General features: G+C 38.6%; 1 protein-coding gene across 1 annotated transcript in view; it reads right to left on the bottom strand.

Moving 5' to 3' along the window:
• Positions 1–3,207: 3,207 nt before the first annotated feature.
• rapgef4a (Rap guanine nucleotide exchange factor 4a) overlaps positions 3,208–25,575 on the bottom strand; it is a 269,780-nt gene continuing 247,412 nt past the window's right edge. Inside the window, exons 24-31 of the mRNA XM_069935742.1 lie at positions 22,537–22,662; positions 17,904–18,082; positions 17,166–17,256; positions 9,706–9,756; positions 8,304–8,391; positions 7,981–8,045; positions 6,886–6,940; positions 3,208–4,529 (exon numbers count right to left, since the gene is read on the bottom strand). Coding sequence (XP_069791843.1) covers positions 4,402–4,529; positions 6,886–6,940; positions 7,981–8,045; positions 8,304–8,391; positions 9,706–9,756; positions 17,166–17,256; positions 17,904–18,082; positions 22,537–22,662 — 783 coding nt within the window. The 3' untranslated portion in view covers positions 3,208–4,401. The remainder of the gene's footprint in view (positions 4,530–6,885; positions 6,941–7,980; positions 8,046–8,303; positions 8,392–9,705; positions 9,757–17,165; positions 17,257–17,903; positions 18,083–22,536; positions 22,663–25,575) is intronic.

Here is a 25,575-nt window from a genome sequence, read left to right as displayed (position 1 = left end):
GAGGGGGGGGGGGTGGGTTAAGATTCCAGATTTAAAAAAATATTACTGGGCAGCCCAGGCGAGGTTTACCATCTCACTCTTTGAGGAAGGACCCTCCCCCTCCTGGGAGCAAATTGAACCACATGCAGTAGGTGAAAGTACAGCAGGAGAGTTTATATATAAATGGGACACTAAATTAATTTCAAAGAAAATGGATAACCCACACTAAAGCCTGTTCTTCAGACATGGAAAAGAATAAATCAACGTATTGGATTGAAGGTGGGGATGTCTCCCAAATGCCCTTGACCCAGAATAACTTAATACCCATGATATTGGACAATAAGATCCTGGACACGTGGTGCCCGAGAGGGATCAGATGTTTTAGCGAGGGCAGCTCATGTCATTTGTGCAGTTGAGGAATAAATAGGATTTGTCCTAATCGAACATTCTTCTGCAACAAGGATCTTTCTTAAGGGACAAAATGGGACCATCTTTGACCCTTCCTGTGTGTAAGGACGTGGAGATTCTAATTCGAAGGGGGAATGTGCGTAAGTTTATTTCTAGGATGTATTTTATATTCCAAAGTGAGAGCCCAAAGATGGGTTTACACAGGTGGGCATTGGACTTGGGCACAACAATCCATGGGTGGTGCTGGTCAGACCTCTGTCTGGACAGCATGACAGCAGTTATTAATGCCAGGTACAGGTTGGTTCAATACAATTTCCTGCATCAACAATACCTCACACCTCAAAAATTACATAAATCTAAACCAGAAATCTCAGAAATGTGCTTTTGGTGTGGAGTTTTGAACTTTTATCCATTCAACCTGGCTGTGCATGAAGGTGAGATCCTTCTGGGAGTACCTGGGGGACATTCTGAAAAAAATTAAAAAGGTGGATTTTCCACAGGATCTGGAATTTTAATGTGGGGAACATTATGGATTTGAGTTTTAAACCGCCCATATACAAAATTCAGTTTGTGAAGGTCACCTTTTTGGTAGCCAGGAAGTGTATAGCGGTCACATGGAAGTCTGACTCCCAACTAAATATTACACAACGGAATACGGAAATGCAGAGTTATGTTCCTCTGGAGAAAATCAAATACAAATCAAGGAGGAAATATGACTCATTCGTTAGAGTGTGGCAACCATGCCTGAAATTCGTAGGTACACAGACTTAATTTTCATCCCTTCAGAATAAAGGAAATGAAGTATCTCGTCCCAGCAGGAAAACAATTGGGATCAAAGAAGTGGGATGTGTTGTTGGCAACTTTCTCTTGTTTTTTTTTGTCCCTTACCCCCCTTTTTATAAGTGCCTGGGGTTGTGTTTTAGTTTTCATCCTTTGGTTTTTTGCAAGGGTCATTGACCTCACCGGGATTTGTGTTTTGTTTTTGTACTTACATGATTTACATAACTTTATTCTTGGCTATACTGGGGCATAGTGGGGAAAACGGACTCTGAAAAACTGTTGAAAGAAAGTGTATTGCTGTCTGAATTTATACGAGTCTGAAAATTAAAAACAAAATATTTAAAAAATAGAAGTGCTGTAGAAGGAGACGGTGGATCCTGCCTGATAGTTCCCTGAACAGAGAGTCACGTGGCAAAACGCTCATTATCAGAACTCCCAAAAAAAGACCAAGATCAATTTTGGAATGATAAGTGGTGAGAAGAGCCCTCCCCATCAGACCCTCCATGTCCAGCTGGAATCTCAGTCTCACCACTGATCCCCTGGTGGGAGCTGTGTATTTACCAAGAAGATCTGGCAAAGGAAGCAGTGATTTTGAGGTTCACTCTAAGCAGTAGCATTACACATAGCTCCAAGGTCTAGGGGTGGCACCCAGGAATCTATACAGAAGTAAGCTTTAAATGCTACTGGAAGATTAAAGACACATTTCAGTCTTCCTGAAACAGAATGCTGTTGACAGACACATTCCATACAGGAGCGTCTGCTGAGGTTCGCAGGGAAGCTTGGTGCGCCTCAGGGTGTACGGGGTCCACTCACCCTTGAACTTTGAAAGGCTATGTCTTGCACATTGATATTTCAAACATGTCACTGATGGAATGATTGGCTGAAACATTTGTTACATGTTGACATATTAAGTATTAACAATATGCTTGGCATTAGAAATGATGGTAATGCTTTGTCCTGATGGTATGACTGGATAACTGTATATCCCATGAATAAAACATTTATTTTTGGAAAAAAAAAATTCCTTGAAGTTTATTTATGTCCATCTCTGTATTCATAATCCCACCATGCAAACTTGGAAATATAACATTTGGTCTTTCAGTCAAATTGTTGATATTCACTGTGAGAAGCTGGGACTGGAGCACTAATCCCAACTTTACCCTACTCGTCACACCTATCCATCTGAGAATAATTCTTTTATTCCTACTCTGCTTTCTGTCCAACAATTAGTCTTCAATCCATGTAGTATTCTATCTTGAATTCCATGATCTAATCTTATAAATCACTCCTGTGAGGAATCTTATCGAATGACTTTCAAAGATCCAAATAGAGTAAAATCCCGGTTATCTGGAATTCAAGCAACCAGCAGCCTCAGGGACCTGGCAAAAAAAATTGCTGAAGATATATGGGTTAAAAAATATGGAAGTTTAAAATTGGCACGCCTCGCCATTAGTTCTACATTCTCACAGTCTTAAGCTACTGGAAAATTCACTTATCTCCTTATGTGTTGGATACCAGGGATTTTATTGTACACTACAATAACTTGTTCCCATTTATACAAATCCTCAAAAAATGCTAGTAGATTATTCAGAAATTGTTTTTCCTTTCATAAAACCTTGTGGACTCTACTCATTCCTTTTTATTATTTTCAACACATTCTGTTTGAACAAGTTTCATCATAGACTGCAACATTTTCCACACCACTAACATCAGGCAGGTTTAAAAGATACCATTGGATCATTTTTTAAAAAAAAATAATGGAAGCTTTCACCTCTCTTTGATTCACTGCCTGTCAAAAATTTTCATGACATACAAAAGAGGTAACGAGGGGCTCGGTGCCCAAATTACAGTAAAATCAAGGGCAAGAAGATCAGAATCATTATCTTACTAGGTAATGGAATTCAACTGAATTATAATCATGTTAATTCCTGTTGATGAATGGCAGAACAACTGCTTCAAATCCACCAGTTTATAGGAAACCCAGGTATGGCAGCTACATTTTGTACAAACAATTTGACTTGGAACAACACATTGCAATGATGAATTTAATGGTGCTTACATTAGGTCTACAATATTGTACAATTAAAAAAAACATTTATGGACAATTCAAGGAATTGAAAGCCACTACATAGCTTTGTAAACATGCATTAAATTAAGAAATATTTTTGGCACAGTATTCTTCATAAAACTGTCAATGACAATACCATTAAGCAAGAGTTTTTTTTTACTATTTACACTTGCTTAATAGAGCTAAAACAAATAATCAACAGGCAGGGTTTCCCACAGATTCTGAAGCTGTGCGGTTCTGTCACAACAACATGATTATTAATACATTTTTCAGGTGCCTGTGGATAGGATTCCCTAAGTGAAGGAGAAGGAATTGATTGAAATTTCAGAAAGCAAATCAAGTGAACTCTGAACACATTGCAGCTTTGAAATTAAATTCTGATTACTTGAAATTCATTTTTTTTTTTAAATATAAAGTATAACTGAAGAAAGATAAACAGCACAAAACTCTAGTGTCAGTGGGGTGCTCAAAATTATTTAGCTGTGTTTTGCTTAATTAGTGTGGCACTGACAAGAACAGCAGGCTCTTGCAACATGCAGTTGAGAGCTACAAGTGCAAACGAATGTCTTGGAATGAAGTGGCTTATGAGGGAACAGGTTTAGTGACAAATAAAATTGTGGCTGATTCAATTAAGTCTTACTGACAATATTGAAATTCAAATTTACCTGAAATGGTGGAATAATTCATCAATTTTATTTATGTAGTTTATGCTATTTTCCAAGTTTAAAATAAAAATGAACAGAAATGCATTTTTAAAAGCAAAAAAAAAATTAGCTGAAATATCAAAGATTTGTGCTGTCAACAAACGCTAGAGGACTGTCTCATCCATTGTGCTTAGATACACATGTCGAATATTTCTTGGCATAAATCCTTATGCATTGCTGCATAAGAATCTGGGAAAAAAAGTAACACTTTTGTCAATTCTTCATATGATGTGAAGTTTCTTTTTAGTAAAAGAGATTATAAATTCTAATCACGGAAGAGGGAGTTAAAGTAACTGTAACAGCAGAGTTAAATTCGGGATGATCTTCTTTCCTCTGGACAGAAGACAGCTAGAATAGACAGCCACGTTTCAATATTATTATTAATAACAAACAACAGAATGTCCCTAATGCTGAAGTATAAATATTTTCTCTTATGGCAGTGCAATAGCAAAAAGGAACTTGTTAGGACCGGCGTGGCTCCAATCTGTGAGATAACTGTGATAAAGTCCTCTGATTGTCAATTACATTAAGCTGCCGTACATATGCACGCACATCCTGATGGTTCTTGTTTGCAAGGGATGCGTCGAGATCTGAAGGAGGGAGAAGTATTATTGACAGAAGTGACCAAATGTTTAGATTTAGACGATTAGAATCAACAAATGTAAAAACAATGGATTTTGATGAAAGATATGGCAATGGAGTAAAACGCACTTTTCTTTAATACTTTTCAACTAGCTTGAGTAACACCAATGGATATTTCTACATGGATATTCTTGTGTTCTTCTACAGAAGGACCCCAGACTGCTGATTCGCTTCACCGTTTACACTCTTCCCATCCTACAAACAGTACATTTACTTCCCTTTGGTAGATAGCTGCAGTATTTGCCAGAACTGAAGACATGAATACAGTGGAACCATATTGCTGAAGTCAGGGTTATTTTCAATTTCTAGCATCCTGTTCACATATAACAAAAACATTGTAATGAAGGACTGTTCGCTATCTGCCTGAAGCTGCTGTATAATTTTCAACAAGGGTCAAAATGGAGATCTCAGTGCCAGACCAAAACACTGAAGCTTTAATGGGATGATAATGCGGTGTTTATTGCTATGTACATTATACAATGTACACATGTGTCAAAATTCTTACGTGTGGCAGCCAGAGGTTCTTGTTAAATAAAAACGATAATAGTAAACTAATTGAATTAAATTAAAATAGTCAATAAATTCATATAAATATTCAAAGTAATCCGAGTTCCAAAAAAGTGCAGATAGTCCATGATTAGGTGTAACAGGCAAGGTTCAAGTCTGACAGCTGTTAGAAAGAACATACATCTTGGTCCTCTAATCCTTATCGTCAATGAAGTTTATTTCCCTAATTGGATGCTTGCTTCACAACTTACTGCTGTGCTTTCTGTTATTGTGTCCAAGGAAGAGTTTGCATTGCCACACTGAGCTCTCAATAAATCCATCCCACCGACCATCAGCAAGTTACTTGCAGGCTCTTGTTCAGCAACAACTACTTCCCAAAAACGTTTAAAGAAGGAGTTGGAGATTTGGAGTGAGAGACCACAAGGCCATCAAAAACAGAAGGACATAGGAGCAGAATTAGGCCATTTGACACATTGGGCCTGCCCTGCCATTTTATCATGGCTGATTTACTCTCCTTTTCAACCCCATTCTCTCGATTCCCCACCCAATCAAGAACATATCTGCCTCCATCTTAAATATATCCAATGATGGCCTCCACAGCTGTCCGCAGCAATGAATTCCGTAGATTCACCACCCTGAATAAAGAAATTTCTCGTCTCTGTTCTAAAGGGAGGTTTTTGTATTCAGAGGCTGTGCCCTGTGGTTTCCCCTCCATTGGAAACATCCTCTCCACAAGCACTCTATCCAGTTTTTTCAGTACACAGGACGTTTCAATGAGATTTCCCCCCCCACCCCCCACCCCAATCCTTCTAAGCTCCAGCAGGAACAGTCCCACAGCCATCAAATGCTTTTTATATGATAATCCTTTCATTCCAGGATCCTCTGGGTCCTCTCTAATGCCAACACAGCCTTCCTTGGATAAGGAGTGCAAAACTGCTCACAAGTGCAGCCTGAGCAATGCCCTATAAAGCCTCAGCATTACGTATCTGATTTTATATTCTTTCCCTCTAAAGTCGAACGCTATTGAGATGAATGGGCAATGTCCCTGATGACTTCATCTGCAAGAGAAGTCCCCGGCTGCAGCTCCTTACAGAGGAGGTTAGGGAGCTGGACTGAATGCTCGATCATTTAAAAAGTTATAGGGAGACAGGTAGCTGGGAACCAGTTGGAGGGAAAGGGAAGAGATAGTCAGTGGGGGTGGGGCAGAACAACCTACCAGGAGAAAGCCACAGCAGTCAGGTCTCTTGCACGATCTGTGTCTCAGAAGGGAGGGGGTGGGAGAGGAGGAGTCACAGCTGATTTATTGGTTAGTGGAACAGGCAGGAGATTCTACAGACCAGATAAAGACCCTAGGATGGTATGTGGCCTCCCATTTGTCAGGATCAGAGATGCTGATTGCTTCTCCCATCATTTTTGCTGCCTGACATGCTTACTTCTTCCCAACATTTAGTTCCCCACCCCCCCAAATTTTCAGCCTCTTCAAAGATTTCTTTGGTGCTGTTTCTAGTTAAGTTCTTTAGTCTGTGCTGAACTGCCTGACATTTTCACCTTCCTTACAGTTAAATTAATTGATGTCTTTCAGGATTCATTGATACATCGGAGGGTCAAGTTTATTAATCCCATCAGTTTGAATACTAACAGTTTCTGCAATGTTTTGCTACAATGATCCTGACTCTACACTCGAAGATTTCCCAGAATTCTCTGAAATATTCAAGTTAGAATGAACATCAGTAACCGAGGATATCAAGTCCGCACTGCATCTGACGTTTGATTTACATTCATTTATTATGGACTTACTGAAAGGCTGGCTTCGGCAGTGTCTGGCTGACCTTACTGTGTTGCCAATCATATGCTGAAGCAAAAAAAAGTTGGAGTTAAATAAACAGCTAAAACATAGAATCTTTTCACTTCTTTGGAGAAGAGACAACAACCAAGCGTAGCACGTGAAGCTGGAGGTCACCTCTGGCTCGAGGCAGATGAAGTACACCTTCAACCAATGGCTTGTCTAATGTCACATTTGATTATGTGTCAATTATATTTTAACAATGATGGCCTCTATAGTTTGTATCGTCATCGTTCATTTTAAGAGGAGGCAGAAGAGATTTACCATAATAATTCCAGGGAAGCAGAATTTTTGTTAAGTGGATAAACTGGAGAAGGTGAGGTTGTTCTCCAATAGAATAAAGGAGATTGCAAGGAAGTTTGGTGGAGGTACTCAAAGCCATGAAGATTGTTGACATAAAGACGATTCCAATTAGCAAAGAACATAAAAAGAAAATGATTGGAACCATAGCAGAGATTTTTTTTCACATACAGAGTGAATAGTTTCTTTCTTGATCTGACATCTGGGCAATCCAAGATGAATTAAGTTCAGTCACTAAGGTATGGATTGACCTTTTCTTCACCAGTCTTCCTCCTTCACTCCCAATTGTCACTACCTCCCTTCTTCAGTCTTCTTCCCTAATTACCCCATCCCTCTTGTTTTCATTCTCTCCATCCCCTTTTCCTCAGTACCTTTCCCCATTCACTGATTCTCTTAACTGTTACCCTTAAACGCCGACCCCATCTTCACCCATCGACTTTCCTACCCTCCGACCCTTTATCTCCACTCCAGGCCGCTCCCTCAGGATGCAGATGTCATGCCACCGAACACCCTTTCCACCAACTAACATCTGCTCCCCTACAGCACTACCTCCATTCACATCAACTGCACCATCCAAAGCCTGCAGCCCACTGCAGACCCCATGAAGTTCTTCCTGAAAAAATTTGGGAAATTTTTGATTAAAAACTGGGGAGCAGGAAGAAATTCAAATGCTGGAATATGAGGTTATCAATCCTAGTGAAAGTAGAAGTAACTGTGGTTTATCATAAGAAAAAATGTCTAAAGCTCACCATTTTTTCAAAATTTACAAGGTCACCAGTTAACGTTTCATTGCCTTCATGGGTAAATGTCATGTCTGCAAATAAAAATAAATCAACAGACAATTTCTTCCAACTGCAAACACTGAGCTGTTATAACTTTCTTTACAGATTTCTGAACTGATTTATTGAATTAAATGACATATCTTAACCAGCTTTAGCTAAGTATTATAATAATTACTCACTCTAATTTAATGGTTTTGGGTAACATTATTCAAGCAATATACATAACCCATGGAGAGCAACTTGATAAATGGCAATTGCAAAATACCAGGAGAAAAGAACGATTGGATTACCTTTTATAAGTAAAGGCATAAAAGGAATGATTGGTGGCTCCAGTTTAGCTACTGCAAGTCTGTATGATCGATGGTTCCTGGAAGGATCCTACACAGAATTATTTAATATTTAACAATAATTCGGTAACTAATTCACTGTATTATAAATGCTAAGATTTTCCTGTGAAATATAACAAATTGCAAAATTATAAAGAAAGCTCAATGTTTTAGGAACTTTAGAAATAATTACTCCATTAATAAAAGTACTCTAAAAAGGAGATAAAATTGTACACCTTGCCGATATTTATCTTTTAATCAACTGTAACTACATGGTGTAAGATTACTGACCAACATAGACTAGTCACTAATCTTAGACCACACACTTACAGGCAACACCGACAATTTAATTCTGTTTCGAACATCACCCAACTCTCTTCCTGTCTCAGCTCACCTCCCGCTGAAACTCTCAACCACAATTTAATTACCACTGGATATAACAACATTAATGCATTTGTGCTGTGTAACCACATTCTGCTCTGCAGATTTGAGATCATGCAAAACTTTGTCAGTAATCACACTGAGACCTGTTCACCACCACGTGAATTTGCTGACCTACATTGGTTCTGACTTAAGCTATGTCTTGATGTTAAAATTCTCACCAAAGTCTTCAAATCCTCCATAGTCTCACTCCTTTCACCATATTTTTGAGCCATATATCCCTTTGAGGCCAAGCACTCCATTAATTCAGGTCATTCCTGAATTTGCTGTACTTGGTGTGGCCATGGTCTAAGTGCTGAAATTTCTTCCCAAAACCGCATTCTTGTTCTAACGCTCTCTTTCTTAAATACACTTTTTTTTGACTAAGCTATAGATCATCTGTCATAATGCACCTACCAAATTCCTGAGTACCCTGAGTACATTGCGCCATGTTAATGTTACCGTATCAAGGGAAGTTGGTATTTGTGGTCCATTGAATTAACGAACACATTAAACAGTTGTCCGGAAAGAGTTCCGAAGTGACCAAGGGATCTGATAGGTGCTGCACAAATACATTCAATAATGAAATGAGATGGGGACTTTTTTTTATTGCCCGATTTAAATTTCTATTATTAATATTAAAAATTAGAAGAAAAACAAGGAACATTGGATTCTAAAACAATACTTTGGAACTGTCCAGTAATGTGATAAAAAAAATCAGTCAAAAAGTGTCTGAACTGACAACACTTGCTAACATTTCATGTAATAGCACACTACAATAACCTAAAAAAAGGTACATCAATAATGATGTATGAGTTTGGTTACCATAAAATAACATTAAAATCATTACATAATTGTCTGAGAATCTGCAACCCAAAACGATTTGGACATTTATATTGGAAATTGAAAAAATCCAAGTGTGGCTATTAATCTTTGGCATACGCACCATCAAATTTTCAAATTCTGTATAGATTTTCTTGAATTTACTTGGAAGTTTCTGTAAAGATTGAATACATTTTTTAATTCAGTATCAAAAAATACCAAAGATATACCATGATCTTCAGTATAACAATCTATAGGGTGGATTTAATCACATACTTTACAGATGTATAACTGCCCACATTAATGGCTATGGTAATAATAATTATCCTAGTTGAAATAAATTCCTATGGTGCCTCACTCCACAGATTTCCCATTTCTCCACCCTGTCCTTTGATAATATCAAATATTTCATGTTACAGCACTCAGATCGCTACCAGTTTTTTGTCATTCCCAAATGTAATTACTAAACTCTCAGGTGTGTTATATAGGACTATATCCCTTGTTGCACTCCTGAGACTTGCTGCCTAAACTCTGCGGGGGTAGCCAAGTGAGTGGTGGCATCTTCTGGGTTAATGAGTGGGCATTCTCCTTCCTCAGTATTTCACTGATAGACCCACGAGACCTCTGGAGGGTTCAGCAGTGAATCCTGGCATCCTGGGCTCACCCCCTAGATGCCATTCACTCACTTGGAGGCCTAGATGGAATCCATTCTCCTCATCCAGAGCCACTGACTACCCTCATCAGCAGTTCTGGAGAGATCGTTGACAGCTTGTCGGTGTATCGTTCCTCATTCTTCCAACTCCCCGCATTCTTCTTCGCTCCAAGGAATAAAGTCTTAACCTCTTTAATCTTTCCCTGTAACTCAACTCCTGAAGACACGTTCACCCCTTTTGTGTGCAGGTGTCCCTCAGGTCCCTTGCATGCATCTTAACATTTGCATTTTGTTTAATATAGTTCTTTGAAGTGTCTGAGTCATTTTATACTGTTGAAAATCCCACGTTTACAGATTTTATTTGTCATAAGAAACTCACAAATTTTAGCATGCGCTTGTCAAGAAGGGCTGCATCTGAGTCTCCAGAAGTGCCTTCAACACCATTCAGTTTGCACAAGTTTCTTTACATTTCCATTCTTTCCCACATCATTACATTTGCTCTAATTATCTCAATGACTGCAGTGATTGACATTTTAAACATAAAATGTGAAATTGAAGCAATTTAAAAAATTGTCAAATCAATCTCAAGTCTTCTCATTGCAATTTGTGTTTTCCACTATCAAACAATATTATACAAGCTGATCGGGAAATGGGGGCATGGGAGGGGTGAACATATAGAGGAATTGCATTAAGAAGGCAATGATGCAACTCTATACTTGTTGACAATTACAAAGAATATTTGCATAGGAAGTATGTTGTCTTTATTTGAATACACAATACCTTATCTATAGCAGTTTGTACATTTCAAACTGGATACTGCCATTGACAGGGAGAAAATGTGTGATTTATGTTTTTGTACAGCTGTTCCTTCTGTGGATATATTAATGTTAATAATTTTGGTTCATAAAATGTATTAAATTTAGAAACAAAATGTAATTATTTGAATTTAGCCAGAACACTAACAAGCAATATGGACTTTTCAATACATTTACTGGTTCTCTCCTTCGAATGACACATTTAACTGTTCCTTATTGTGAAGTGCCTTGATCACAGTGAATTCTTCACCAGTGGGATTTTCCCCAACAAACGTTAAATGTGCAAACTTCCAAAATTAAATCCAACTATATTTCCAAATTAATGTTTATGTCAAATAACAGGCATTGATACCAGGTGCTTAATTTAGTAGTCACATATTTGGTGCAGGCCTGTTTCCTGCAAGGATCTGCAGAGAATCCATGATGGTAAATGAAACATAGCCATAGGCTGAAGTGTATGGAACTGGTTGCCAATCAACCTTAAAGATTTAAAAAAAAAATAAAAACACAAAGCTGGGGAAACTCAACAAGTTGAACAGTGTTCTTTAAATAGCAAAGATAAAGGTACAAACCAACATTTCAGACTTGAGCCAAAGAACTTTACAGCACAGAAACGGGCTCCTTCAGCCATTCTCTCTGTGCCAAATTATTTTTCTGCCTAGTCCCACTGACCTGCACCTAGTCCGTAGCCCTCCATAACGTTTTAGTCCACGTACCTATTCAAATGTTAAATTTGACTCCGCATTCACCACTTCAGCTGGCACCTTGTTCCATACTCCCACTTCTCTCTGGGTGAAATTCCCCTTTATGTTCCTCCTAAACTTTTCCCCTTTCACTCTTAACCCATGTCCTCAGATTTGTAGGTCATCTACCCTCAGTGGAAAAAGCCTACCTATATTTACTCTGTCTATTCCCCTCATAATTTTAAATACCTCTTCAACACCCAAGGGAATAAAGTCCTAACATGTTTAACCTTTCCCTGTAACTCATTTCCTGAAGTCTGGGCAACATCCTAGTAAATCTTCCCCACACTCTATCTTATTAATATCATTCCTGTAGTTAGGTGACCAAAACTGCACACTATACCCCAAATTCGGCCTCACCAATGTCTTATATAACTTTACCATAACATCCCAATTCCTATACTGAATGCTTTGATTTACGAAGGCCAATATGCCAAAAGTTTTCTTTACAACCCTATCTACCTGAGGCACCGTTTTCAGGGAACTATTTATTTATATTCCCCGATCCCTCTGATCTACCGCATTCCCCAGTGCCCTACCATTTACCATGCATGTCTTTCTTGGTTTGTCCTTCCAAAATACAACACCTCACACTTGTCTGCATTAAATTCCATCTGCCATTTTTCTTCCCATTTTTTGAGATGGTCCAAATCCCTCTCCAGACTTTGAAAACTTTCTTCATTGTCCACAATGCCTCCAATCTGTGTCATCTGCAAACTTGCTGATCCAATTTACTACATTATATAGATGACAAACAATGGTCACAGCACCGATCCATGAGGCACATCACTAGTCACAGGCCACCAGTCTGAGTAGCAGTCATCCATCACTACTCTCCAGCTTCACCCAACCAGCCATTATTGAATCAAATTTACTACTTCATCATGAATACGGAGCATCTGAACTTTCCTGACTAAGCTCACATATGGGAAATTGTCAGAGGCCTTACTAAAGCCCACGTAGATAACATCCACAGTCTTTCCTGGTAACCTACTCGAAAAACTCTAAGTTTGGTTAAACATAACCTACCACTCACAAAGCCATATTGATGATCCCTAATCAGTCCCTGGCTATCCAAATAATTGGATATCCGATCTCTTAGAACACCTTCCAATAATTTACCTAAATCTATCATCAGGCTCACAGGCCTATAATTTCCAGGGTTACTTTTGGAGCCTTTTTTAAACAACGGAACAATGTGAGCTACTCTCCAATCCTCTGGCACCTCACCGTGGCTAAGGACATTTTAAATATTTCTGTCAGAGCCCCTGTGATTTCTATACTGGCCTCCCTTAAGGTTTGAGGGAATATCTTGGTGATTTATCCATCCTTATTTGCTTTAAGGCAGCAAGCACTTCCTCCTCTTTAATCTGTATAGGTTCCATGACTTCACTGCTTGTTTCCTTACTTCCCTCAACTCCGTGCCAGTTTCCTGAATGAATACTGATGAAAAAATCCATACAAGATCTCCCCATTCTCTTTTGGCTCCATACATAGCCAACCACCCTGATCTTCAAGGGGACCAATTTTGTCCCTTACTATCCTTTTACTTTTAATATACCTGTAGAAACCCTTAGGATTTTCTTTCACATTGTCTGCCAAAGCAACCTCTTTTTGCTTTCCCGATTTATTTTTTCAGGTTTTTCTTGCATTTTTTAAATACTCCTCAAGTTCTTCATTAGCTCCATGTTGCTTATACCTGCTGTGCACTTCCCTCTTCTTCTGAACCAGATCCCCAATATCCCTTGAAAAACCAAGGTTTCCTGTGTCTGTTAACTTTGGCTTTAATCCTGACAGCAACATATAGACTCTGTACTCTCAGAATTTCACCTTTGAAGGTTTTCCACTTACCTCGCCCGAAAACAACTTATCCCAATCAACACATTCCACTTCTTTTCTCATTTCCTCAAAGCTGGCCTTTCTCCAATTTAGAATCTCAACTCAAGACCCAAACCTATCCTTTTCCATAATTTTCTTGCAATTAATGGCATTATGATCACTGGACACAAAATGTGCCCAGACACATACTTCTGTCACCTGTCCTGTCTCATTCCCTAATAGGAGATCCAGTATTTCTTTCTCTCTCATTGGTACCTCTACATATTGATTTAGAAAACTTTACTGAACATATTTGACAAACTTCAAGCCATGCAGCCCTTTTACAGTATGGGAATCCCAGTCAATATATGGAAAGTTAAAATTGTCTACTATCACAACAATTGAAGAGCTTCAGCTCGAAATGTTAATGATGTATCTTTATCTTTGCTATACAAAGTACACCGTTTGACCTGCTGATTTTCCCCAGCTTCGTCTTTTTAAATTCAATCATGGTGTCCGCAAACTTTTGTGTTTTACTCTTAAAGATTAAAAAGTACCCTTAGCTGTTCCTTACATTGGTACCTGAATCCTCCATTCTGGGGAGAGATGGAATAGTGGAGTGTGGGGAGGAAACCAATCCCCTTTGTTCACTAGCTTCAATAGTACCCTCTGCATAAGCTCTTAAATGAAGTCTTGCTTGTATACAGTGTCTTTTGGGAGTACAGGACATTCTGATGCCTTCACAGCTAATGAAATACTTTTGAAGTTATTTTCTGTTAAAATTTAGTCTAGGCCACAACAGGAAGGGAATTTCTACTTTTGCTCAGTTCAAAAGTACTATTTCTCGACGAAGGACAGGTTAAGTTTTCCTCAGTTCCTCAAAGGAAATCTTGGAGTGACAGCAAAAGGAATGCTGGATTTTTAAATTCTTCTGACACAATTATTTCATAAATGATCCAACTGTCACATTGTAAATATTGATTTTACACAAATTGTATTATATTTATTTAGCAATAGGTTTAGTTTATGTTATAGCATACTTACTACTCAATCAGAATATTGTAGGTTAAAATGTCACCTCAGAGATGTGAGCACTTAAACTGGGCCTGCTCATTCAGAAACGTTACGAGGCAGTTTCAAATGTGATACTAATTAGGCCAATACCAGAAGCTACTTTAGAAGAAAAAAAACAGGGAAATTCCCTCAAAAACTTTGCTGAAATTTTCCTTACAACCAAAGTAACCACAGTTTCTGTCAATCATCACTTTGCTCTATGTGGGGTCTTAGTGTAAACAAATTTGCTGGTGTGTTTTCCTACATTTTAGTGACAATTTCACTTCTACCTGTAAAGCATAACAGGGCACCCTTAGCTTATGAGTGGCATCACATCAAAGAAAATTATGTTTCATTTTACTCTTTCTGACTGAATTATGTGCCCAATTTCTGTCGACTTCAATTCAAAGCCAAATTTGATCTTTTACATCAGTTAGCCAGATGTGCAATTTTGATTAAATGGAAAGATAATACTCCACCTACACATGCACAATGCCCAAGGGTATTAGGTCTTGTTTAACTCTAGAAAAAAAATTAAATATCCTATTAAGGATTAAAATGTTAAGTTCCAAAAGATGTGGGGCCCATTTATGGACTATTATCATCTTTAAGATTTAAGGTTGATCTGGAATTTTGCCTTTGTGTGACCCTCTCCAAGTTGGTGTCATTTGACTCATGTGTGCCAACATTCAACTTTGCTGAGAAGAAAGGGTTTTGAAATTTTTCTTTTTGAGTTTTTTCTTTGTTATTAAATCTTATTTTATTGTAATGATTGTACTCTGTGCTCTGGATTGCCTTATTATGAGAAATATTGTATTGTAGCGGCGGCTACATTGCTCCTGCAATAACACACACAACCAGACGGGTTGAGCTCAGTGAGCAGACTAATTTATTGCAGGCTGCTGGGCTTCACTTATACTCCCAGCCCAGACCTGGCTGAGAACTGCGCTGGAGGGCGTCACGTGGTCCCCTGGCGCGGGTTTCTGAGCCCCGAGCTGGAATGAAGGGAAACCCCTGATGGCGCCATTTTGGCCAGCTGCCCCACCGCGTGGCTTACAAGCGGGGCCGGTTCGCCTGCCTTGTGGTGAGCCGCCACAGTATAATGTTTTAATTTGTTTTTCTTTTTTCTGAATCTTGTAGCACATTGTAGAATTGTACTGTTCAATTGTTTATATTGTAAAACATTGCTAAAATATTTTGAGAAAGAAAGAAATGTTGTATATTTTCATTTTCAAAAGGCCTTTGACGAGGAGCCGCACACAAGGCTGTTTAACAAAATGAGAGCCCATACAATTACAGGAAAGATACTAGCATGGGTAGAGCACTCATTGATCAGCAGGAAACCAAGAGTGGAAATAAATGGATCCGCTTCTGGTTGGCTACTGGTTACCAGTGGTGTATCAAAGGGGTAAGTGTTGGGACCGCTTCTTTTATCGTTGAATGTTAATTATTTGGATTGCAGAATAAATGTATTTATGGCTGAGTTTGCAGATGATACAAAGACATCAGGTGCAAATAGTGATGAGGAAATGGAGAGACTGCAGAGAGATAGATTGATTAGGGGAACGGGCAAAGAAGTGGCAAATGAGATACAAAGTTTGAGATTGTATAGTCAACCACTTTGATAGGAGGGAGAAAATTCAAAGATAATGTCCAGTTGAGTCAGTGGTGACGAAGGCAAATGCAATATTGGCATTCATATTTAGAAGAATGGATACAAGAGCAGGGACGTGATGTTGAGGCTTAACAAGATACTTGTGAGGCCTCACTTGGAGTACACCGTACAGTTTTGGACTCCTTATTCAAGAAAGAATGTGCTGGCATTAGAGAGGGTTCAGAGGAATAAAGGGAATGACATACGAGAATGTTTGATAGCTCTTGGACTGTTACTCTTTGGAGTTCAGAAGAATGAAGGGGTCCTCATAGAATCATTTCAAACATTGAAAGGCCTGGAGTGTGTAAATGTGGCAAATTTGTTTCCCATGATAAGAGGGGGGGGGGGGTCTTGGACAGGAGGACACATCTTCAGGATTGAAGGTGTCAGTTTAAAACAGAGATGCGCAAGAATTTCTTTATCTAGATAATGGGGAATCTCTGAAATTTGCTCTCACAGGTGATGATGGAGGCAGTCATTTAAGGCAGAGATTGAGAATTATGGGTATAGTCAGAATATCAAAGATTATGGGGAGAAGGTGGGGGAGTGGGGCTGAGTGGGAGAATGGATCAGCTCGTGATAGAATGGTGGAGCAGACTCGATGGGCTGAATAGCTTTATTCTGCTTCTATCTTATGGTCTTACAAACCCAGTTTATTTTTGAAATGAAATGTTTCTGCGTCAATAACCCCTCCAACCGATAAAAACCAAATGTATCAACTGCTAAAAAATGATGGTCAATTATCTCAAAGTAGAAACATTCTGAATATTAAAATTTAAGATCAATTTCCCTATACAGTAGGTTACAGGCATTACCTGAGTTGAAAGACAATTAATGAAAACAACCTACCTCCCAGGTCTGTGTCAAACGACTAACGGCGACATTGCCCAATCCCATTATGAGAGCAAAAAATGAATTCAAGTTTCTATATTCTTTGCAACTGAAAAGGGATAAAAATAACAACATTTGTCATAATTTTGTGTGATTCTCCCACGCTCATTCTAAAATCCAGTGGATCAATTATAGCTAAATTCCATAAACATAGGCATCCTTTTTACATTCAGTGCCCAAATAATTTGTTTCAAAACATGTCAACACTGGCTAAGTGCATAAACTTACTTTAAATGGAATTAATGTTTGGTTTAAAATATTAAAGGCAAACATTTAAAAAAGTAAATTTTTTTAGCATGTATTGCAATAGTTTCACATTTTTTTTTCTTATCCACCCATTAACAATAAAGGCATGACTGTATCACTATTAAATTGATAGATTGTTAGTGTGGCTCACTACTATCTGTCAATGAGACACCAAATAATTATGGAAATGAAGGTTTAATAAGATACTTTAGAATGGTTAGGAATACAGCAGTACTCCTCCAGAACACCAAACCACCATTGACTTGGGCAACAGAGTATGGAAGCACAGTGCACAAGCTAAGCAGTGAAAACTCTGATATTTGGGATGTTGCACTGCTCAAACCCAGTTTAAATTAGGAGGTAAAGTACTTGGGAGGAAAAAAAAGGGAATTAGAGCAGTAGACTATGAAACAAAAGAACTGTTTTATTCAAATCCTTCTTCTGACTTACTGGGCTGCAATCTTGATAAACTTCTTCAATAGCTGAACCCGTTTGTTGAGCTGAGAACACAAGCAGATTTCTGTTGCAACCCAGAACTGAATTTCATTGAATCGTCGCAGAAACAGATCGAGATTGGCTGTGGTTTTCTTGAAGTTATGCCTTCCAAATATGTGATAAATTAATTCCAGCTATTTGAGAAAGATAATCAGTAGGCATAAATCTATATCAACAATTTTCATAAGTGCACTTTATAATTTTAATCTAAGGCCTACTTGTTCTACAATTATGAAAAACAGCCAGATGTTGAATGTTCCATTCATTTCAAAACGTTGACAACCAAATCCTTCCAAAGACAAACAGCTCATTGAAATTGAATAACCTCTCATTGACCCCAATTTTATTCCATTTGCTACCTTCTTTCTTGCTCATCCGGGGTCAGTTTGTATGACTTTACCACCAGGTTTTGTGTCACCAGCAGACTGAGATACAAGGAACTCGGTCCCTCCAGCCATATTAAAGTTGTAAGTAGTTCAGCCTGAGCAGTGATCCTTTCGTACGTCCATAAGTAAAGCCTTAAAGTGATTAATTTATTCCTCCTCTCTTCTTTGTACTTTTAACCAATTCTCTACTTATGCTCACATATTGTCCCAAATTATTAAGTACTCATCTTCCCAAACAAGCTTATATATAGCATCTGCCTATTGAAGATCTTAATAACCACAGGCTTCTCATCTTATTGAATCTTATCACATTGTACTTTCCTTTCATAATTTTTTTTCTTATCTAGTAAAATTATTATGTGCTCTTCAACCACTTCCTTACTAGATTCAAACTATTTCCTGGCAATGAACTCAAACTGATTGACCTGTGACTCCATAATTTTCCTTCAGCTTGTTTTTGAAGGGTAGGAATTTTAGCACTGGTATGTAAACTGCTGGGACTAATGCAAAAGAATCACAGAAGACCAAAGTATTCATTATCTTGGTGATGACCTCTTTTAAAAACCTAAATTGTACATCACCAGGTCCAAGGAATTTGTCAGCTTTTCATTCTCCATTTCTTTCCCTGTAGTAAATGTTAATCACATCAATTCCTCATATTTAGCAGAACCGTAGTGTAGATCCTGTCTTCAATGGGCTTCTTTTTAATCCCTATTACGATTTTTACTAGCTGAGCCACTAAGGAAGGAAGGATATTTTACCTGAAATGTTAATCCTAATTCCATTTTCATTTTCAACCTGCTGAATGTTTCCAGCATTTTCCGTTTTGTGTTGTTTTGGGGATCCATGTTCAATTTTGCTAATTGCTTCCTCAATCCATACTGTTAGAGCTTTTACAATATATTTGTAGATATACTCATTCTGTTTACAGCCATCAATTATTTTAACAGAGAAAGGTAGAAAAATATATAAAAGTACTGTAAAACCAACAAAAAAAAAACACACTTTTATTTATTAAAACAATTGTATTAATAGCTTTAAGGAAGCACATATTAGGCTGGGTAGGTTGCTTGTAGGAAGACTATTAATTGTGGGCTATTTAAGAAACACAAGAATTCTTTTTTCGTTATCTGAGAGAAGTGATCTGTCACTCACCTACATCCTAATAAATCTATCTGTCCACCTGCATTACAAAGAAACACAGACCAAAATCCATGACATGCAAATTTGGCAGGGATGAATACATCTCAAATTAAACACGCTAAACATTATTTGTGTTTTTGCAAAATAATTGAATTGTTCAGCAATTAAATGTCGTGGGCTGTCCACATATTTCAGGTGCCCTTTTTTTCCCCCCCCATTGGCACTAGTCAACTTGATTGACATCCAAGGAAAATATCTCCTAAGTGAAATATTCTTTTGTTGCTGGAGCATTTATGCAAGTGTGAAAAATGCTTATGTGATGCACGGTCTTCCTGAAAGGAGATGAAATTGTTCAGTTCAGGATTTTGGAGAGCTCTTAATCCAGGCCATGAAGCAGAAGCTGAGATAGGTCTTGGGCCATCCCACTCGAATGATCATAGGGCTGCAACCCAAATAAAGGGATTTTAAAGAGATCTGAAGGACCATTAATTTTTACTCCAATATACAAAATAATAAAACTTCAAAAGTATGAGTGATTTAGAATTCAGTAGAACAAAACTCTCTCCTTCTCTCTTTCTGCTGTTTATTAAGCATTTAATTGAAATGTTTCATAGTTCATCATCTAAATTACAGTCAAATCAATCGTCTTCTGCTTTTGGTTGAAATCTGACAAATGATGCAAACTTCATCCTATCAAGTTTGGTTAAAAAAAAACGTAAGGCGTTATTGTGCACAGACGTGCTAGAGAAACTCAGCAGGCCCTGCAGCGTTCATAGGAGACGAAGATCCATGATCAACGTTTCAGGCCTGGGTCCTTCATAAAGGTACATATCTGCTCAGTTTCTCCAGCACTTTTGTGTATTGACTACAATCTCAGCGTCTGCAGAATTTACTGCTTCACTTAAGATTTTATTTTGACCTTTAAACAAATGTAAAACATATACTTTATACATGCCAATATGATGGCGTTAAATAATGAAAGCAGAGTCAATTGAAACAACATTGAGAAGCACTGATTGCAATTCCTGCCTGACAACATACACACTTTCAAAACACTTCCTCATTTTACTGTGAATATGCATCTAAAAATAGAAATTGGGACATTCATTGTCCTGGCAAAGTCCTAAGAATTTCTACTTTAAACATTTTGATGTGGAACAGTGCTCTTTTGTTTGGTATGACCAAATTTTAAATCACTTTTTGAAAGAAAGGTAAACTATTTTCATGTACCGCTAGTTTTTTTTTGGACTGTATCAATGTCTGTTTATTGGCATTTAAGTGAAGTCATTGCAGTTTCAGAATGCAAGCTCAGGAATTCCAGAAAGATATCATCTTGCATTTTAGCAGCTGTAGCTACAAGGTTACTGCAAAGATTCTGAAACAGTGAACTAGGAAAAAATGCTGCCTGCATAAATATTTAAATGGGACAATCCATGTAAAAATGCAACCCACTTATAACTTCCTTGAAACAAAGTGCTTGCGATTTGCACCAACCTTCTTGAGAATCTCTTTACAATTGGAGAAAGGATAGAAAACTAATGACTGAAAGGTCAGAACACGACATGGAAATTATACCAAGACGGGTTTGATAAACGTAAATTATAGAGTATTGGGTGACTGTGGCTGAGTAATTGAAAGAAACAACGAGCTGGGGCAACATAATATTTCCTTTAGTGGGAATAGAGACATATTAGTGAAAATGCATAGTCAGCATATGGAATCACAAGATTTAATGTTCTGACATGAACAAAGAAGTAATAACAATGCCTCATCTTATAGGACCTTTAACCAAACTAGAAAATTGGATACAAATTCCACTTCAAAGGTTTTGAGCACATTTTAGGCAAAAATGCCATTGGTGCTCAACTGATGAGAGTGCTGTCATTGAGATGAAGCTCTCTCTGCACTCTCCAGTGAAAATAAATGGTGAAAAGGCAGTTTCAAAGAAAAAAATAGGATTCTGATGCTCTGACTCAACGCGCTTTTAACAGCAATTTATTACCACCAACATGCTAAGCACAGGTTGCATACTTTTTCTCATGACTTAGCAGTGATTCTATTTCTCAAATTTATTCCTGTAAAGCATTGTGGAATCCTGAGGATGTGAAATGTTCTCACTTCCAGCACGGCAACAGTCCCTGATGGCCTATGAGCTAGTGCCGCCAATTACATCAAATTGACCTACAGACCCCGGTACATTTTTTTTGAAGGGTGGGAGGAAACTGGAGCCCCTGGGAAAACCCACACAGGCACGGAGAGGATGTAGAAACAGACAGCGTGGGATTCAAAACCTTGGTCCCGATCGCTAGCGCTGTAACAGCATTGCGCTAAATGCTACGCCAACCATGCCTCCTATACATTAACCGTTCCTCCAATGGTGTGATTTCTGTCTTAGAAGAGGCATCCAAATTTGTGCCCTCACTTTCAAAGTTTTGTCGAGGGTTTGTTTGTAGTTTAAAAGGGAAACGAATGAACCTAAAGACACACGACTATGATATGATGGGAAGATTGAAGGAGCTGTAGCTTTTTTCCCCCCTGGGGTGAAGAATGTTAAGAGGACATCTAATCAAGAGGTTTCAACAAAATTAACAGCTGAATCTACTTCCATTGTCTCATGAGTTTGTAACCAGGGTGATACAAATAAAATATTTTTCTTTTTATTTCATATTAAAAGAATATGGAGTTCAGAACTTATAAAGATGCAGAAAAATGACATTTCCCCCACACCCCCCAAACACTGCAGTAAAAGTTAGTAAGTTATAAAAAAACCAAAGAAAAATCAACAATCTTCTGGAGGTATCAAGTTAATAAAATATTAGCAGCAGAATCCTTCATTAAGACTGAAAAATATCTAATGACAACAAAGTCTGGGAATGTGAATGAAGCATATAGATATTTCAAGGAACTATTTATTTAACAAAGAAAATTTGAAGCTTATTTCTCTTGCCGAATTGATTGTTTATTGGGCATGATTTGAAAAAATAATTATGAATGCACAAAATTAAAACTCCAATTTCAACAATTGCTTGTATAGGATTACACCAAACCTCTTACTGTACCTCATGTACGCAATTGAATAACTCCCAGTCATAAATTGTCATCTGGTAGGCTAAATCCTTAGAACTCATCAATTCAAAAGCCGCCATAGTTCCAGTAGGTGGACCTTCCTGATCGGTCAATGGCATCTGGAAAAGACCAAACCAATTCAAGCCATCTATAGATGCATATTGGAACTTAGATTTCAAATTTATTTTCATTTGAATAATTTACAGACAGTAGCACCAACTTACAAAGATCACAAGCACCTTACAGATTGGTAATCAGATAAAATTACTCAAGTATTACACAAGCTAAAAATTCGATATTCGAGGATATAGCCAAAGATTGAACAAATATGCTGGTTCTCTGGAGGGTCTTCAAAGGAAGTGCATGGTGGAGGTTTCGAAAAGAAAATGTAGGTAGTGACTGGTGACTCTGGACAGCTGAGAAATGATTGCAAATGGACAAAACAGCAGGAGAGGAGTTAGAGTTGAAAAATCGTAGTGTTCCCTGGTGTAGGATTGATCCTTCACAGGAACCAGGCATCAATTAGGGCACAAATAGGAACAGGATTTTGCAGCAGATCGACGACGTGTGAGATAGCATCTGGCAGAAGGATTCTGGGTGAGCTAAAGTTCACAGAGTGTTATTCGCCCAGAAAGAATGGAACAGTTATCCAGAAAAAAATACATTTTAACAGCAGAGACTGAAAGCAGTTGAATCAAGTGATGGATTGGAAAACATTCTTGTGTCATTGAAGGGAGTCAGAAACTCACATGTTACAGAGCCTAGAGAAGGAGATGGAAATAATAAGGACGCAAAGAAAAACGAGCAGCAATAATTCAACCATATTTGTAATATTTCCCCAAATTTTATGTCACTTTCTACAGCTGGTTAACTAACCAATGTTAGTTGGTTAACCAATGTGTGGTTAACTAACTGGTGCCCCGAGGAGACCAGTTATAACTGATGCCTTGAGGTCAGACATTCCAATGGAAGGCTTTTGGAGAGATTGGGCAGTGGTGTCATCAACTTTCATGAGAAAGATGAACCCTTTTTGGATAGCCTTCAACAAGATGACACATGGCTGAGGATTGGTGGAGTAATTCCAGAATAGAGTCATCCCAAAGAAATGGGGAAGAAGCAATTGTTGCTGGCTATGGCGGGGTTAAGACATGCTCTTCATTTCCAGATTTCACTTCTCAGTCATCTGGGTTTGCTGTACTGTTGTTGACTTCATTATCATCTTCAGAGAGTTCTGACAAGATACGTGAACTTGTCTCCGACTGAATGCATTTGACCATTCACAAGGTTGTATGCTTCTGTGTTTGGTGCAGGTTGGTGCAGTTTCTCTAGGATTTTTGTGTATTGAACTACAATAACGGCATCTGAAGACCTTCTTGTTTAAGTGCATAACCTGTTTGTTATTGTTGCACTTGTCATGAGGCCAGAGTTACTACAGACACTGGCAAATTTGGCCAAGCTATCCTGAAAACCACTTGTTAGCTTGCCTCGAGTGCACAGTTATCAACAAAGAGCAAGTCCCATAAGGTGGTTTCTCAGGCTATAGTTGAGGTTGAGTCTCTTTAGGTTGGAAAGAGCGTCATCAGTACTTTATCTAAGATTGATTCCACCTTTTATATTAAAAAAAATCAGGGCAGGTGTCAGATAGCATTGCAGAGAATAGCACAATAGACTGTCTTGGGCAAAGACACAGCCTCATTTCACACCACTGGTGACCAGAAATGGGCCTGAGGCCCTCTTTCATCCACACCTCTGGCTATCATACTGTCATGGAGTAGGCAAACTTTTCGGAGTAGCCTTACTTTGTGATGATCTATAGGCCCTCACAACAAAGGGTCAAAACATCAGTGCGATCAACAGAAGTGAACTTGGCATTTAGCTGGGAATGGTCTTGTTGCGAGGAACCCATCTGCTGCTTCACATGCTTCATGGAAACCACACTGGCTTTCTGGAAGGAGGCCTCCCTTGACGTAATTGTTTACTGAATAAACCACAGATTCTTTACTTTTAAACTCTCTCTCTACTTTTGCATAAAGAGGTATCCCCGAACTAAAAAGTCTGTTAAATGACTCAGTGTAAACAAATTCAAAGATGGTATGTTGAAACAAGAGTTTGAAGTGGAACTTGACAACCAGCGAGCTGATCTGGTCCTGAAGATGTAGAGGGTGATTGGGCCTAATTCAGACACCTTGGTAAACATGATTAACAGAGGAACTCAGCCAGACTTTCAGCATCCATAGGAGACAAAGATATATTGCTAACATTTTGGGCCTGAGTCCTTCTTCATGGAAGAAGTAGAATGAGCAAAAAAAAAACAAGAATACAGACAGGGCTGGGCTGGGGGACGGAGTCCAGACCAACAAAAGGTATTAATTGGATCTGATAAGGGGAGAGGCGAGAACTGATTATGTCTGTGTAAGAGGAGACAGCGAACATGGAGAGAGACAGAGCTGAGGGAAGGTGACGGGGGGGGGTGGGGGGGGGGGGTAGGGGAAGAAGTGAGATGGGCGAAAGCTAGAGAAGTCAACATTAATGCCATCTAGTTGAAGAGGGTGCCCAGTCGGAAGATGAAGCTCCTCTAATTTGTGGATGGACTCAGTCTGGAAGTGCTAAGGGATCCCACACGTATTCCCCTCTCCTCCTTCTGCCTTGTTTATTTGCTCATTCTGCAAATCCTATGAGGAAGGACTCAGGACTGAAACATTGGCAATAATATCTTTGTCTCCTATGCACACTGAAAGACCGGCTGAGTTTCTTCAACATTTCAATTACAATCACAGGGTCTGCAGACTTTCGTGGTTCACGATGATTGAACCAATTTCACTTGGGCTGATCTTCAGAAAAGAAATGCATTAGAGGAGGTGATCAGCAGAGGGTAGGCATTAAAAGGACAGTAAGTAACTAAAAAGGCTGAGGACCCTGTAATATCGGTCTCTGAGGGTGACATCAGAACATCATTCAGGAGGGTGAACCCTCACAAGGCATCAGGCCCTGACGGCGTACCTGGCAGGGTACTGAAAATCTGTGCCAACGAG

This window comes from Narcine bancroftii, chromosome 4, assembly GCF_036971445.1.
Source record: "Narcine bancroftii isolate sNarBan1 chromosome 4, sNarBan1.hap1, whole genome shotgun sequence".
Classification (NCBI taxonomy): domain Eukaryota; kingdom Metazoa; phylum Chordata; class Chondrichthyes; order Torpediniformes; family Narcinidae; genus Narcine; species Narcine bancroftii.
The sequence above is the reverse complement of the archived record's forward strand: the minus strand, read 5'-3'. Positions and strand labels throughout refer to the sequence as shown.